The 17317-nt window shown below is 40.0% G+C and overlaps 2 protein-coding genes across 4 annotated transcripts in view; one reads left to right on the forward strand and one right to left on the reverse strand.

Annotated features, from left to right (window-relative positions):
* DNAJC21 (DnaJ heat shock protein family (Hsp40) member C21) overlaps window positions 1–2177 on the forward strand; it is a 16297-nt gene extending 14120 nt beyond the window's left edge. For both annotated transcript variants that reach the window (XM_048931435.1, XM_048931436.1), the window contains exon 12: window positions 658–2177. In XM_048931435.1, the coding sequence (XP_048787392.1) occupies window positions 658–822 (165 nt within the window). In that variant the 3' untranslated portion in view covers window positions 823–2177. The remainder of the gene's footprint in view (window positions 1–657) is intronic.
* AGXT2 (alanine--glyoxylate aminotransferase 2) lies at window positions 810–15589 on the reverse strand. 2 transcript variants are annotated; one of them, XM_048931437.1, is made up of 14 exons: window positions 15505–15589; window positions 14760–14845; window positions 14250–14434; window positions 13821–13944; window positions 12448–12542; window positions 11260–11353; window positions 10116–10209; window positions 9074–9174; window positions 8448–8540; window positions 7535–7667; window positions 6805–6893; window positions 5720–5869; window positions 4600–4698; window positions 810–3149 (listed from the first exon to the last, which is right to left on the reverse strand). In XM_048931437.1, exons 1-14 carry the CDS (start codon window positions 15542–15544, stop codon window positions 3039–3041), a joined length of 1494 nt encoding a protein of 497 aa, XP_048787394.1. In that variant the 5' UTR covers window positions 15545–15589; the 3' UTR covers window positions 810–3038. The 2 variants fall into 2 exon arrangements, with proteins under 2 accessions (XP_048787394.1, XP_048787395.1); XM_048931438.1 differs by lacking the exon at window positions 15505–15589 and adding an exon at window positions 15448–15466.
* Between the last annotated feature and the right edge of the window lie 1728 nt (window positions 15590–17317).

Genomic DNA, 17317 nt, shown 5'->3' on the forward strand with positions numbered 1-17317 from the left:
GTTTGTTTTACCTACAGTTGCCAAATTCTGTTCTGGTTTACTACTTACTTTTTGATAATAATTTGTTCTCTTTCTGTGATTTTATTAGTATTTAGGACACTGGAACATTAGCTCTTGTCTATGCAGAGAAGTGCAGGGCTAAATTTCAGGTCTAGGAGAGTGGCTAGAACTCAGTTATCAAAGCAGTTCAAACCAAAAAATGTAAACATCTGAAGATGGCTGCTCTCAGCAGGCAGGTGGGAGACAGTACTGTCTGCATCTTTCCAAATATTGGTTCTTCCCAGAAGAACAACTCTTGTAATAGCTACACCTAAGGCATAAATTCGGCATACCTCAAACTCAAAATATTATATTTATAGTCTTGTTTACTGACGTGAGATCAAAGTAATCTTTTTCATTAATTACTGTTGGTAAGCTTCTGCTCAATTCTTGGCTTTACTTGGCTCTCCTTAAAGTTTCACAAAGTTATGCTTTTAATATTCTATTTTAATTGCCAATCAGCAATAGGATATTAATTAGAGAAACAAACAATTTAGTCACATTTCATTCTTCTACGAGTAGCTAGGTAGAGCCAATTGGTGTATTCTATTTATTACACAATGTATTTATTACACATCTTGTACAGATGTGAACAGTTTGTTTTCTTTCATCTTTCAGAATGAAGTTCCCATTCACTGTGTAACCTGCAACTGTACATTTCCATCCCGAAATAAACTGTTTGAACATCTAAAAGCAACAGGACATGCAAAAGCAACACAGGCACTGTCTGTAAATGGAGCTGTTCACACCAGAAGCAAAAAAGAGAAACGTAAAAACAGATAGAATTTTATTACACTGACAGTCTTTAGAATCATACAAGAAAATTCTCTAAAACATTGAAAAGTGTGCAAAGGTAAAGTGGGAAGGCAATCCCAGGTTTTGGTGGAAGAAACAAAAAGGAAAAAAGAAAAAAAAGGAAGATTTGGAAGATGTAACAAGGAGAATGTTATCCCGTGGAGCAATTTTTGCTTTTGCTTGTTTTTACCATTTTTTCTTTACTGACTGAACTTGACCTACCCTTCTGACAGCTGTCTTGGTGAAGGGGCAGTAGTGATGCAGAGTTGCCTAGCATTCCTGTTGAAACTTATGTGGATGGAGTAACTATGCAGAGGGAATACATTATTTTACCACATCACAGTTGTTTTCTTTACAGAGACAGAAAATTATTTGAGGCTAAGATTGGACTCTGCTGTTTTGATCTTCCATCAAAAATGAAATATGAGCAGCACAAGTGGAAGAGTAACCATCCTCAGTGTCCCCTTCAAATTAACCAGTGGACAAAAGGGGAAAGATGTCAGAGTTGGTTAATTACAGTTTGGACAGTCCCTGTTAGTTTTGTACGTGACCATGTGTGCTAAGGTGTTTGTACTGGGGAGGGAAATCCTGTGGATGAGCCTTCCTGGAATAAGTGTGGGAAGGAATGGATGATGGCTGAAGTGTCAGTGTTAATGCGTATGAGTTGACTTGCACGCAGGGGTTCTGTCCCATGGTACATGCACACTCGATGCTGCCAATTGAGGAGAGAGTGGCAGGTGGTATGGATTGCTCTCCACATGTGTTTTGATTTCCTAATGAAAAACAAAATGGGAACTGGTATTATGTCTCTGTTTAAGTGTGTAATGTATTCATTCTGAATAACACTTAACAAAAAGAAAAGATGAACACCTGAGTTGGGAGTGCAAGTGAACAAAAGTGTTTTGCAAAACAAGCAGTCAGTGAAGTCAGAGAATCCAGTGTTCATGGAGGACTTGGGGATATGGTATTTTTAGTATACTCCTAGCTTTTTCTGTATTTCTCTCATTGCATTTTCTAAATGTAATGTTCTTGCCTTACCTGAGTTGCTCCGGCATTTCAGCTTATCAAAAAAAAGGGTGGAAACAGAACTGCTACTAGATCAAGAAATTATTCAAACATTAAAACTTTCATCAAAGTAAAATGACAAATGTATAGTTCTTGCTAACAGACAACAATGCTACTTTTATTGGAGAGTGGAGAAGGTAACAAAAATTTTGTTTCAAAAGTGATTGTTAGAAAAGTTGTACTTTGTTTCACCTATCTTTGCTAAATAACTACAAATCAAAAAGCAGCAGGAAGAAAAGCAAAGAGGTTTTTTTGTTTGTTTTTTTTTTTGTTTTTTTGGAGGGGATGATGACTGGATTTGACATTAAAAATAATTTCCATAATTAGAAACTTTCAATTTGTGTGCACAGATTTTTTAATGTTGTAATTACACTGTATCATTGTGATAAAGTTTTAGCTCTGTTTGAGACACGCAGTTACATTCTGCTCAGAATGCTTCCTAGCCCAAGAGTGACTTTGTGTGAAATCTCATGTTATGGGGTAAGACTTAAGCTGCAAAAAAACTTTTCAGTTGATTATTTTTGTTATTTAAATAAAATAAAACAATGATGAAATATTGGTTTTTATGTATGCTCATGCTTATTGGGTGTAAAAGGCACTGGTAGCTGCAGAGGTGACGCCATGGAAGAGGTGGTCAGGGACTCCCCTGTATTGGTCACAGCTGGCTTTGCAGCAGTCCCACCACATGCCAATGTTCAATCAAGCAAGAGTTTGTATTGCCTCTGCTGAAAATGTAGGTAAGAAATGGCAGCAAAGGAGACACAGGAACAAAGCTGGAACAAAGCTGGAACAAATAACCTGTAACCTCACCCAAGGGGACTATAGCCTGCTAGAGAGCTTCTGCTGGAGCGTAGAAAACCAGTGAGAGAAAAGCAGCAGTAGAAGAGTAAGGAACAAGGAGCAGCTGAAATAAACTATTGTGTTTTGACCATTCCCAACCTCTAGCATTGCCTGTTGCCTTGTTGAGGGCAACTGAAATACCTGCATTTTGATAAAATGGGGTAGAGAGCATTCTTTTAAGTCTGGTTCTGTAACAGTAGTCTTATGATGCTGACAAGTATTTTATCTTTAGACTATGCTTCCTTTAGAGTCTGGACAGCAAGGCTCAGGTCCGACGCGCATCTCGTAAAGAAACAAGACTACTTTCCAGCTGCTTTTCCCGTGTGTTTCTCTAGTGCAGTATGAATTACTTCAACAGCAAAGTCAACATCCTTTTTAGTAATGCACATAGGGGGTTTAATTCTAAATGTCTAAAGAGAAAGAAAAAGAAAAGACAACCTTAAGATCGTATGCAAAGAACACCTGTTCTAGCAGCCCATCTAGGTTAGCACCATCCCCTGCTAAACAATATAACCAAAACAATGAAAAATAATACAGAGCTGCAGTGCTGGGAGTGAGGCCTCTGAAAAACACACCCTGAAATGAGGCACTGACTGCTGCTTCTAATGCCCCCTCTGCTCCAGGGACAGATCAACTGTTTTCAAAAGAGAGCTGACTGGAGTAGGTTGTATCTGTTACTCTAGGTGGAGCCTGAACCCTTAGATGGATTTGTACTAAGAGCCAGATGAAACAAAATGGGCATTTTTTTCCTTTCTAGCAACTTTGCCATAGTGAAACAGTACTTACTGAGAATGGTAAGTCCCCTGCATTGTGTTAACCTGCTGTTAGGTATTTTTCTTTTATATGAAAGGCTTTCCAGTAAGTTTTGAAGAGAATCACTAAAAACGAACTTTCACTTAGATCAGTGTAGCTTGTTGATCAGGATTGCATGTTGATCAGGAAGGGATATATGCACAGTGCAATTTAGTAAGAAATTAGGTTCTAATAGTCCAAATATTTGGTAGTATAATGTTTACAAAGTCATTTAACTTGAGTAAGAATCTTAAACTTTCTTTCTAAGTTTTTCTGTCTATGTATTCTGTATGCAGACTATATGCAGAAAGCACATAATGGGCTTTCTTCCCCCACTTCAGCTGAGGCTGACTTCAGATAATGCTCCCAGGCAAAGAGCAATCCCATGAGCAGAATCAGATTTTACTACACTGAACTGCAGCATAGAACCTGTCTTCTGGTTTGTGACTGGAAGCCTATGAGATGACAGAGGCAGTGCCCAGCTTCTTCTAGCCGTGTACCCATCTCATAGAAAAGCTGCTCTGAGGGTTTAACTGACCTACCATCCCAAAGTCTGTTACTAATCTGCATGCTCTAAGAAACTTGTGGCACGGACCCATGAGTGCAGCATAATGTATGTTCAAGTGGCTGATGCCCATTTGGTTGCAATTCTCACTTCTGTGCTGTATTGCTGAATTTGCTGCTACGAGCTCTCTTTACATTTATTTTTTATATCAACATCCAGATAGAATATTATCAGCTCTCTAGAATGAAAGAACTAGCAAGAATAAACTTGTTTCTCTGTCACCAGATCAGGTTATAACTCCAACAGTAACAAATGCTTAGCAGACCTGAATATTGCTGATTTCCTCTAATTTACATATATTATACTATCCTGCTTTTCTAAGTTAAATTGTCCTTCCAAAGGAATACTGGAAGCTTGAAGGAAGTTCATCCCACTTTAAAAAGAAACAAACAGCTCCTGCCTGTTCTGCAAACCAAGAAAAATTAAGCAGGGAGAGCTTTTAAATATATATGTTTTCTAGTTCATTTACTAAACTAAAATTAATTTAACAAGAAGTTCGATACCTGATTGTAGAGTCCTCCTCTGCCGATCAGAACACCCATGTCTTTACAGTCCTCCCAGATTTGATTGATTTCTTCACATGGAAGAGGGTGGCGACTGTCCTATGGAATGTGAACAGTAAGCTTCACTAGGATATTCTAAATTAATTCCAGGAAAAAAATGTATTATTCCAGTTCTTCCAATAAATCCCATCGCTATCTCTGACCGAAAACATCAGCTGCATAAAGTAACTGCCATGCTACAGGCTAGGGGAAGAGTAGCTGGAAAGCTGCCCAAAAGAAAAGGACCTGGAGACACCGGCTGACAGCTGGCTGAACACGAGCAAACAGAGGCCAAGAAACCCAATGACATGCTAATACAAGCAAGGATGTGATTGTCCCCCTGGACTTGGCACTTGGTGGCTGTACTTTGAACACTGTGGTTAGTTTGGGGACCCTTACTATGAGAAAGACTTTGAGGAGCTGGAGTGTGTCTAGAGAAGAGCAGCAAAGCTGGTGAGGGGTCTGGAGCACAGGTTTTGTGGGGAGTGGCTGAGGGAATTGGGGTTATTTAGCTAACAGTGGTCAGGCAAGACTTCATTGCTCCCCACAGTGACGTCAAAGGAGGTTGTAGCAAGGTGGGGGTTGGCCTCTCCTGAAAGGTAACTCATGATGGGACAAGAGGGAATGGCCTTAAGTTGCACGAGGGGAGGTTCAGGTTAGATACCAGGAAAAAAAAATCATTATTCAAGGGAAGCATTGGAACAGGCTGCAGCACTGTCTCTGGAGGTATTTAAAAGCTGCGGATGTGGTGCTTAGGGATGTGGTTTAGTGGTAGACTTGGCAGTACTGGGATACCAGCTGGGCTTGACCTTAGGTCTTTTCAAACCTAACTGATTCTATGATAATTGATCTGCTTTCTACGATGAATTTATGTAACTGAAGTGCACAAGTCACTGTTTACTTAAAACTTGTGAAATACTTGAAATGCCAGAATGTTTTAGCTCAGTTTTAGCCAGAACAGTGTTTTCTCACTCCATCATTAGTATTTAAGATAAAATCTTCATATTATCACATTTCATCTCAGCTGAAATAAAACTTGCAATGGCACCGTAAGTCAGAAGGTATAAAGTAAATCACCAACCTTATCTGTCACCATTTCTATCCCAATCATGAGTCCCTTGCCACGGACATCTCCAACAATCTCAAACTTCTCCCGTAGTTTAGCAAGCTCTAGTAACATGTATGTTCCCACATCCTTGCTGTTTTTCTGAAGATTATCTTCTTCAATAGCCTGGTAAAAAAGACATACAATGACAAAGCCACAAGAGAAGCTTCCTTCACCTCTGGTTAATCTCCATTTGGATTGGTGACCTTATGTTTATTTCACTTTCTCTCACAGATTTGCACACTGTGTTCCTTCATTGCTACAGTACTGAAATTTCTCCTCTCTTCCACTTAATCAGGTGGCATCAGGTTAAAACTGAACCTCTATTCTTTTGCAAGTTTTATTTATTTCTCAACAATCATATTATTTTACTAATTCATGCTCACAAATAATCATAGCTGAAAAATACTTGGCCTCCATAATCTTGTCATAGATACTTTAACTCCTTCTCCAGCAATTTGGAAAGAATAAAACTTGACATAATATACCTCTGTGTACGAGGCAGCATTTTAGTAAAGTCTGGGTGATTTAATTCTTTTAAATGCACTCCTTACTCTAAAAAGACCACTTTTAATCAAAGTTCTGACATGCTGCCAGCTATCAGCACTGACATGTGCAAATCATTTTATAAACTTAAAATCTGCTTTAAGAAAATTCATGAGTGAAAACAAAAAATACAATTTTAGAAGTTCACATGAGTGTTTTTCCCTCTTGTTTTCTTGCTTTTGTTTACTTTTTTCTCCTGTCTCCTTTTCCTTCATTGCATTTTATTTTTCCTAATTCTGACCATCTTCTTGCTTCAGATACAGGCTCTGACTTACTTAAAAGATGACATTACAGATGACTCGTATTCCTGCAAAAGGAATGGAATTTTGCGGTGGAGATAATGAAATTTTTTCCCCCTTCACACAGGGTACTATAGCTATGTACAAATAATGCTTGTGAATGTTGATAAATTCAATACAGCTGTAAAATTGCCGACATACAATTTTACAGTAAGAACAAATGCAAGCATTTCTTATCTATCTTTTGCTACAAAAAAAGCACAACACTCTCCTTACATCAAGAACTGCAGATCCCACTACGCAGGCCAAAGGATTTCCTCCAAAGGTATTGAAGTGAAGGTTTTGAGCCAAAGAATTTGCAATCTCTTAAAGAATAAAATATAATAATTAGTCTTACAGTTTCCTTACATTTGGTAACAACAGTTACCTACTTTAACTTAAAAATTTGCTGTGCTCCTATCCTGACTCTAAGTGAGTGAAATGATAGATTGTAATATATTGCAAACATTATAGAGACCAGATTGTAAAGACGGACTTAAAAAGGAAAACACAAAGCTAATATCACACTTAACAGTTAGTTGTTGCCTTAGGGCATCACCTACAAACGTTCCTCACCAGATTTATTCATATGAATCAAGTAGTCAGTTAACATGCTGCTCTACTTATTGTGCATTAATCATTAAAATGGTGCACTCAGAGAGGAGCTCCAGGATCTATTACCATCTCTACCCATGACTCACAAGGTTATCTCTGCTTTAGTAATACTACTAACCTCATTCAAATAAATCTTGACACTGGTATAGCACAGCACTTGATAAAATCATACAAAATTGAGAACCCAACTCTTTCACCTCAGAAAACAGCTTGAGACCAAGATTTATTAATAATTAATAATTATTAAGATTTATTAATAATAAAGAACATGCACCTCTCCAGTAAGTAATTATTGTGCCGTATATTATGTATGTGCCCTATTTTGATCTTTAGCAGAACAGAATGAATATACCTTTTGTTGTAACAACAGCTGCCATTGGAAAGCCATTACCAATTCCTTTTGCTAAAGTAACTATGTCAGGGACTACGTCATGCGTTTGAAATCCCCAGAAATGGCTGCCTGTCCGTCCAAATCCTGTCTGTACCTTTCAAAGGAAAAACCCAGAGAAATCCCCGTTATCTTCCCACATTTTACAGTACAGTTCATTTTTCTTTTCTTTCTATTATTGCTGATCTGCAAGCACGCCTAGAATCAACTGCTGTAGTAAGATCCTTACTTGGGTAGCTTTACACAAAATACTACTTACTATAATTTGTTTTTTTCTTTCGCAAATGGAATAGCTAACACCTCACCAATCTTAGGACGGTTGAGATGTACAAACACACTGCAGCATCCACTTAAAAAAGGAGAGGAAACACAATTGTTAGCATGTTTCAAAGTAGCAATCCTATTTCTGTTGATCTATTCTATCTTAGGCAAGTAGCACAGTCCCAAGAGTTCACCAGTATGGCAACAGGCAAATTTCATTTAGATAAATGGTTGAAGAGGAACAGCAAAATAAACCCTTTCTAGAGTTCACATACTCCAACAACACTTGTAAGAAAGACTGCTATTGTGACAACAGCCAGGTCACAGCTGGCATTTATTAACTGCATGTTTTTGTAAATTTACTCTATGCTACTCTAAAACCCAAAGATTCAAGCCTGCTACAAGCCTTACCTGTGTCTAAAATTATTAGAATACCACAGTGCAGAATAAAGGCATTAAAAACCAGGAGCCTTGAACAAAGGCACTGTGATATCCTTCATCTATGAAATATTTGTCAATTCCCTTATTTAGAGAGTTCCAGTTTGCCTTCAGGTGGATTTTCAGAAGACTTACAGAGATAGACAAAACTTCAGAGTTTTTAGGTCAAAACACTCACTTCATCTGAAATACAAACACCTCCTCTTTCCCGTACTAGCTGATAAGCTTCCTTTAAGAAACCTTTTGGGTACTGAACAGCTCCATTAATACCCTGCCAAGAAAAAAAAAAAAGACGTCTTCAGGAACAGAAAACGAAACAGGAATTTTGCTGGGTGATTATCCTACAGTGAGAAAAAAATCAGCAGCCCTCAGGTAATAGCAAGACTGTTGTCTCAAATATCTGGCTTCAGCATTGAAACTGCTCAGGTCACGTATTCCCATCCCATTGGGTAGTATCCTGTTCAGTGAGTTGTGCTTGTATAAATGTTTGTGAGGCCACAGCGTAAAATCAATCACTGTAAAACAGAATGGGTTAAAGATAAACTGCCAAAACAAGTACCTTGAAAACTTGTGCACTGAGAAAGACATAAACAGATTGGTGGGAAACCTAACTGACATCCCTTCTTTGGTAAAGTTGTTTAGAATACTGTTTCCTCAATTTCTGTTCACGTTCCCAGTTTTCTTTTTAATCAGAAATCTTACTCCATACCTAGAAGGCAACGGCTCCTTAGATCAGGGCTTAGTAAGTAAAAGCAGAGTTAAACTTTATGCGCTACAGCAACTGAGAAATGGCAAACTACCTACTTGAATTGGTTCAGCAATAAATCCAGCTATTGTCTTTGGCACAGCAGTGTTCAGAGTATCTTTGAACTGTTCAATGTACTGTTCGTTTGCATGACATACACCTGTTTAGAGGGAAAATATTTTAAAGACCGTTTACTTTAAGTGGTAGAAGCAGCATCAACACATGAAACTGCACATCTAATCTACAAGTACTACTTGACTATATGGTAAATATCACCTCGCAAATACATAAAAAATTCTAAATCTTACAGGAAAGAACCCCTTATTTTCTCATAAACTATACTCCAAAGACTGCGAGTTTAGATACTGGCAAAGCTGCCAGACTTTTTACATATAACACAACTAAGTAATCTGCACGTTGGAGACAGTGTTTCTGAATCACTCACATCAGCAGAAGAAATAAGTAAACATTTTCTCAGGGGTTAATAAATGCCAGCATAAGGCATAGGGAATCATTAGGTTAGTGCAGGTACCAGGATTCTGGAGAATACAGTTGCATATCAGTCTATGCTGTAACAAAGAATAGAGCAATTAGTATAGCTAATCCTCCTGATCACTACAGAGGGCAAAACTAAGAAGAAAATATTTTATATGCAAGTGAATTAAAACAACAAAAAACGCCTACTGACATGGTGGAAAAAATACAGAATTTACTACTAAAAGGAGAGCAGTAGAGGAGCTTCCACACTGTATGACATGCATGAAACACAACCAACATTTCTGTTCTTTCCGATGTACGAAGGTTTGAGTTCCACAGGATCCCGAATATCAGAGCTGATCATGAAAAATGCTAGAAATAGGATTCTGGGAGGAAATTTGAGCGTATGGCCAACATTTTTCCTGTGTGAAGCAGGTACATGAGGTTTTTGCAATATTTACTTTAAAAACCCTTGCAAAACCTAGCCAGAGGCCCGATGAGGAATGGCCATCTTCCTGGTGGAGGTAGATACAACCTAAACAATAATCTGAGCATACACCTTACTCCTATAGCCCCCAGGTATTCTCTAATCTAAAATACTCATACTTTTTACCATTTACCAACCTTCAGAACAGCTGCATCTTCGAACAGTTTGCACTGGTGAATCTCTACAATTGCTGCCTCCCCATGGACCACGAAAAACATCTGGTAACATTGTCTGTCAAAATAAAAGGAATATCTGATGACAGCTTTCTAAGAGATATGTTAATCATACCTGAGGATGACTGTAATGAAATAGAAAATGTATAAACAAACAACAACAACAAAAACCACTGCTAAAATGAATATCTACTTCCAGAGACTTGTCCAAAGAACGCTCATAAAATAATATCAAAATTCCTCCACATGGGTATTCCTGCAGTAGTGATTCAATCCATTGCTTCCTTTCATTTGCTCTTTGAGTTAGTCAGCCCTTATGGTTACCTAAGACTAACGGCAGCGTTGTCAGAGTTGCCAGTAGTACTTTAATAACCTAATAATCTAATAAGAACTTTAATAATCTAAACTATGACAAAATCTGCAAAGTACTGGCAGGCTGATATTACAGCAGATTGAAAACTGGGAATTCCTGCCTTCTAATCCTGCTGATGAGTTGCCTGAAGACATGGAATGTTTCATCTAGCGAACCAGACTGCGAGTCTGCTCTAAAGGTGCCTTCCTAGAGCTTAAGCTGTGGCTCTACTGCCAGTTCAGACTGGAATATCCAATGCTATCTTCTGGTAATCAGAGAGCCATTCTCATCTTCTCAAGGGCACAGATATAACTTATTGCCATTTTTCTTCAATGGTCAGTAACAGATATCTCTCTTCTCTTGCTGACATAAAGGATGGGTTCATTTTCATTCCTGGGCAGTATCATCTTCAGATCATCAGAAATTAGCTGTGCACAGATTTGCCAAAGCAAACATGAAAAAAAAAAGTCCTGACTATTACTACTTTGCACATAGCTGAACTTCCATGATAGTACCAAGCAAAAAACAAAGCTCTGTAAATCATGATAACTTCTGTTATGATTGTCCCAAATCTAAATTAGCATAAGTGCTACATGGAGCATCCGGCTTCCAGCTCTTGTTGCAGGAACACATGTGTAATGTGATCAGTAACTGTTAAGCACTTTGAAGACAGAAACTTACTAATCATTGAAATGTTCAAATACATTTCTATTTACTTAGATTATTATTATTATATTAAGAAAAAAATAATCTCACTGTTGAACAGCCAATGCCATTGGCAACACCATGTTTATAAGAACCGATAGACGTCAATCCCAGTGCGTAAGGGCTGCCTCCATGGTATGCTCCTCTGTGCAAACAGACAAAGTACAAGAACATTTCTCACTTCCAAAGAGAGACTGTAGTTCTGAGAAGGCATGTTTCTGAGCTACAAATTATTGGGAAAAGTGTTTACTGATACACTCTGAACAAGAAGATTCAGACTGCCTTTTTTTGCTCAGTTTTTGAAAGTTCCTCAACTGCCCATCTATATCGGTTTCCTGCAGTTTCACACATTGTAATTGTGAGGTGTGTTCACAAAGACAAGAGTACGAGGACTTGAACTGGTAGCAATTCAGAAAGCTTTTATGTAAGTGTTTCACAGAGTTCTTCTGCAGCACCAGAACCCTGCAGAGTAAACATCTGTGTTCTTTCAATCACAGGAACTGCTGCTCTCTCAAACAGATACTGCCAATCATTAAACTATATAGAAGTTTATTGCTAGTTTTATACACAGATCAGAAGTTCATTATGCAGAATATATAAGCTGGGTAGACACTCAATGTTCTGTTGAACAGAATGGAAGAAAAATATAACTCTTCATAAAATGGCCTTTTATTCTATTAACTGTGGCTGTCTGGAAGCACAGTAAAAGAATTGCTTACATTGGTGCTTACGTAGCCCTCACCTCTGCACTACCACTGTAGTTAAAGTCAGAAGAACTGTTTGTGTAGCCGTGCAGTGAACTGTGGTTCAGGGATCTGGCAGAAATATAAGGCAACAAAACAAACAAAACCAGATCTTTCATCTGGGATAGTTTTCAGCCAGATCAGTTCCCTGCTGTGGTTCACCGCACTGCTATTTCAGAGGTACCTTTGAACTCCCATAGATGAGAGCAGAGTCGGAACAAATGAGGAAAGCAGCAATTGCTGAGGACTGCTCTGACCTTGAATGGAGGTCCACCATGGTACAGCCTGAGCTAAATAAGAAAAGCAGAAATTGCCCCTTGTGTTTCCTATGCAAACGAGTCCTAATGTCCTGCACTAAATACTCAACTGATCTATTTCTTTGTCCAGTGAGTGTCCTCAGCAGATCTGGTGTTAGATATTTCCATTATTTTTTTTGTTTTAGGCATACAGAAACTAACTACACACACAGGTAGTTTGATTAAGACAATCGCATTACCTGAAACAGATGACATCGAAGTTCCGAGTGTATAATCTTGCCATGAACATGGCCAAATCATTGGCTTCTGACCCACTGTTGGTTAGGTAAACCACCTACAGATGAATGCTTAGGGTCAGTATAGTGCACAACCACAATCTGCTTAGATGTCACTTCGTAACACTACGAGGAATAAACTTTCACTGCTACAAAGAGATGCCACTGCAGTAAACTTCGTGTTGCCCACAGACTACAGATGGGAATGATGATCAAGATGGTCTATCTACTATGAGACAATACAGAAATCTTTAATGCCAGGAAACTTCAGGTTTTCCATCTCACATCTAAGATATAACAATGGTTTTGAGAAAAATGAAAGTGTTTGGGTAAAACTGAGCTGACCAACTGAAAAACTTTAACACAGGTAAAAACAGCTGTGTACTACCCTTGTACAACAGTTACAAGTCAAAGACAGAGACACAACAGCAGAGAAGAAGAGGTATAAATAATTTGCTTATTAGTTGCAAATGAAAATTAAGGGGATCTTTTTCCATTGTTTTCCCTTTTATTGATTTCCCCCACTTTTCAGCTGTCTTCCTTGTTTCACAGAATCACAGAGTTGCTGGCATCGGGAAGACCATTAACTGAATGGGTAGACTGGAGTCTCCTGTCAAGCAAGGAGTCTCTGCTTCTTCTTGAAATCAGTCCTTAATGAGCCCCAATCAAGGCCAGTCTCTTCATTACACCTCTTTTCAGGAAGCACAGCTTTTAAATTTTATTTTCAGAGGAGACTGAGATACTCCACTGCTTATTCTATGCAGATGCTTTACATTCATTTATTTTTAATGCTCTTCTTCCATTTTCTAAGACTGCAATAGCTTCACACATCTCTAGTAACCAAATTTCATTTTATGACTGGTTTCTTTTACCTGAAAAAAATCACAGTACTTTTCCTACTGATTCTGTGAATGTGATACATGACATTCATGTGGTTTGTTTACTTAAATAGCAGTAAAACTCACTACTCAAGATGCAGTCAAATACATTGCTCTTATAATTTTTGCAAGATCCAGTTAAAGATAATTACATGTAACAACAGTTAACAGCATTTCAGTTCCTTCAGTCATTTTTAAAGTGGCATCATCCTTTCAGAGTGTTCACTGGAGAGAAAGACTCAAGCAGAACAGCAGGAGCTTGGTTTATTACACTTGTCTACATCTGAGTGAGTCTACAGATAAAGTCTAGAAGCTCATCATGTTCTCTTTACCTGAAAGCCTGTGAAGAGGATTTCCCTCTGCAGATATTGTGGCTCTCATTTATGTATATAATAAATATTTCCATTTAATAAACAGACACCCCCGATTCCCACCCCTGCTCTGTCAGAAGTGAAGTACCTTAAGTGGATCTGGAAGAAGTGAAGTTAGCTTCTCAGCATATTCATGGATTGATGGATGCATGTAAATATTAGTGGTATGCCAAAGGCAAGCAAGCTGTTTTTGGGCAGCCATAGTTACCTTCCTGCAGGTAGCACAAGAAGAGACACAGGGTTTTAATTCAACACACATGTATGCAAGCACATACATCCCTACTTCCATTACTATGCTGAAAATCCAGACATGGCTGCATTTGCCATCTGGATGAGCAAATAAATGAATGAATTATTCAAAATATGGTGGAAATTGACCCAACTATGTAATACACAAAAATCCAGTGAATTATACCCTGACTTTCAGCTCACAGTGCCTGAGATGAACAAAGCCATCAGAAGTATTTCTCTTGCATTTTGTACTGCATTTCTGGAAATCAATCAGTAACATACTTACGGATGGCAGTGACCAACACTGACAGTAACAATTCCAGCAAAGAGATCAAGATATCTTCGTCCTTCATAATCAAACAGCCACTGCATATGTCCTTGATGCAGCAACAAAGGCTTCTTGTAATACATTCGCAGTGAAGGAGCGATATTCTGCTCACGAATCTTCAGCATGTGTTCATATGGATATGACTGAGGGGAATAAAATAGTCAATATTTGTTCATGCATTCTAAAGATGCAGTGGTTGTTCATAGAACAGAATTTTAATATACAACCAACTTTCTGAACCAAGACTGCTGTTCAATGCTTACTTATCCACTAAGTCTTTCAAACCAACAATTTAGCCATAAATCGTGGAGATGTTGCACAAATGCATCTCTGGGTTACGACTATAGTTCTAATAAACAAGAAAATTCTCCAGGTCCTACTTGATGGACAGACTATTCATGGCAGGTGAGGTTATCACTCAGAGCTCATACTGCAGTCTTACATAAATTCGAGTGCAGTGTGACTTACTCGGTATTTTTCAGGTACAAAGTTGCAAGGAGGCATTTTTGCCCGCATGGACACAGAACTTTTCCATTTCTGCTGCCTAAGGACAACTGCAAAACAGTAGCAGAATTATCAAGCAGGAATCAAAGTGCACATCTGAAAGAGTTTCTCAATAAGCTTGCTCACTGAACACACAGGCTACCATTAAAGCAACTTTTTTTCTTTTTTTTTTTTCTTTTTTTTTTTTTTTTTTTTTTTAGATATTTCCTTCGGATGGAAGAAAATTACTTAAATACTCCGCTTTTGTAAAGGCAAAATGTGTCTTATTTCTGATGGAGAAGGAAAAAACAGCTTCTGACAGCTCTCGTCAAGGAGCAGCATGAGCAGAGCCCTTTTGTCCGGGGCTGCAGAGCAGCTCTGAGCAAGGTGGCACAGCACCGTACACAGCCGTAGTTTCAAGGCGCTCTCTCTGCACCCCAACGCAGAGCGGGACACCTTCGTTTTTCAGTGCCCCTGACACACGTTAAAACCTGGAGGAACGAGAAATAAAGCTCCCTGAAATAAACCAGGTACCAGCCGCTCAGAAAATATGAATGAATATGAAAACCCGTAAGTCTCGACAAGCTCTGCTTCCACAGGAACCCACATCCCGCCCCAGCCCCCGCCGGGGCTCGCAGAGCTTCGGAGCTGCGCTCCTGCGGACGAGCTCCACCTCAGCCCCCGGCAGGCCGCTATCGCCGCCCGTCCTCTCCCGCAGCCGCTCCCTCACCGCCGCCGAGCCGCCCGCCGCGCCCCAGCCCGCCCGCCATGCCCGCCGCCACAGCCGCCTCACGGGCCGCCGCCCTCGCCCCTCCCCTCGCTGTCCTGCCGCTGCGGCCGTCTGGATGGGCTGCTGCTCAGCGGCGCGCCGCTCTGCTCGGGGCTGAAGGCCGCCGGGGCGTCGCTGACTTCAGGCTGGCCCGATGTGCAAGGCCGGACCTGAGCTACTACTGAGTTGCGTTTCTTTTTTTTTTGAATGAATGATGGTCGAGCACAAGGTGAAATAATCTCGTACGTAAAGAAGCACAAACACCTCGGAAGAGTGGCTAATGCTGAATGTGCGGTCATGAAGAATGTGGTTACAAGTTCTCATCACTCTGAAATGCCGATAAATTTTCTGTGTGTTGGCCATCACTCAACAGAGAAAGCACTCCCAGGCTGAGCATGGGTGTGCGGGGCCTTGGCAGAAATGACAAATCAGGGAAACAGTGTAATGGCCTCACTAAGGTTGGAAAGGCCAATGAGACCATTTAGTCCAGCTGTCAGCCCATGCCTGTGTCTGCTCCAGGGTCAGCAAAAAACTGCAAGGACGATGACACCACCAGCTCCTTGGGAGCCCGTTACAATAGCTCACTGCTCTTTCTGAGAAGTTCTTCCTACCATCCAAACCTGATACTCCCCTGGCACAATTTAAGGCCATCTTTTCCTATCACTGTTACCTGGGAGAAGAGGCCAACCCCTGCTTCACCACAATCTACTTTCAGGGAGCTGAAGACGGCAATAAGGTCTCCCGTAAGCTTCCTGCAAACGTCCCAGTTCCCTCAGCTGCTCCCCATAAGACCTGTTTTCCAGACCCTTCAAAGCTTCACTGCCCTTCTCTGGACACACTCTTTTACCTTTCTTGTAGTGGGGGGCCAAAAACTGAGCACAGTGCTCAAGGCATGGCCTCACCAGTACTGGTACAGAGGGATGATCACCTCCTGCTGTCTGCACTATTTCTGACTCAAGCCAGGATGCCATTGGCTTTCTTAGCCACCTGGGCACACAGCAGGCTCGTGTTTAGCCAGCTGTCAGGTAACACCCCCAGATCCTTTTCCTCCATATAGCGGAAAAGTAGAGTCACATTGCTTTTGGCTGACAAAGTTGTAATTATTTGTTACTTATATTTATTATTATAGCATCTCTCCTGTGAAGAAAGGTTGAGGAACCAGGCTTGTTTAGCTTGGGAAACAGAATGCTCCAGAGAGACCTCATTGCAGCCTTTCAGTACTTGAAGGGAATGTGTAAGCAGGAGGGAGAATGGCTGTTTATGAGGGTGGATAGTGATAGGGCAAGGGGGAATGGCTTTAAACAGAATCAGGGAATGTTTGAGTTAGATATTAGGAGGAAGTTTTTCACACAGAGTGTGGTGACACACTGGAGCAGGTTGCTCAAGGAGGCTGTGGATGCCCCATCCCTGGAGGCATTCAAGGCCAGGCTGCATGTGGCTCTGGGCAGCCTGGTCTGGTGGTTGGTGACCCTGCACATAGCAGGGGGGTAGAAACCAGATGATCTTTGAGGTCCTTTTCAACCCAGCCCATTCTATGATTCTATGATTCTATAATCACTTTTTTTTTTCTCCGAACCATGAAAAATTCCCATTATGTACCAACTGTAATGACCACTTCAGGACATTTTGGATGAATGTAAATGCTGCTTTCATTCAGGGTTTACACCTTGGTTTAATTTCATCCCATGAAACTCAGTTAATGTACTTTAGTTTAAATTCCCAACATATTTCTACAAGACAAAGGTAATACTAGCTTTAGCCTGCTTTATTTTTG

This window comes from Lagopus muta, chromosome Z (genome assembly GCF_023343835.1).
Source record: "Lagopus muta isolate bLagMut1 chromosome Z, bLagMut1 primary, whole genome shotgun sequence".
NCBI lineage: Eukaryota > Metazoa > Chordata > Aves > Galliformes > Phasianidae > Lagopus > Lagopus muta.

Coding starts and splice junctions, on each gene's coding strand:
- AGXT2 (XM_048931437.1), bottom strand. CDS start 15,544: ATGGCGGGCGGGCTGGGGCGCGGCGGGCGGCTCGGCGGCG. Junction 12,543..13,820: donor TTCTTCCAGATCCACTTAAG/GTACTTCACTTC, acceptor ATTCATCTGTAG/GTGGTTTACCTAACCAACAG. Junction 8,541..9,073: donor TTATTGCTGAACCAATTCAA/GTAGGTAGTTTG, acceptor TTTTCTTGGCAG/GGTATTAATGGAGCTGTTCA.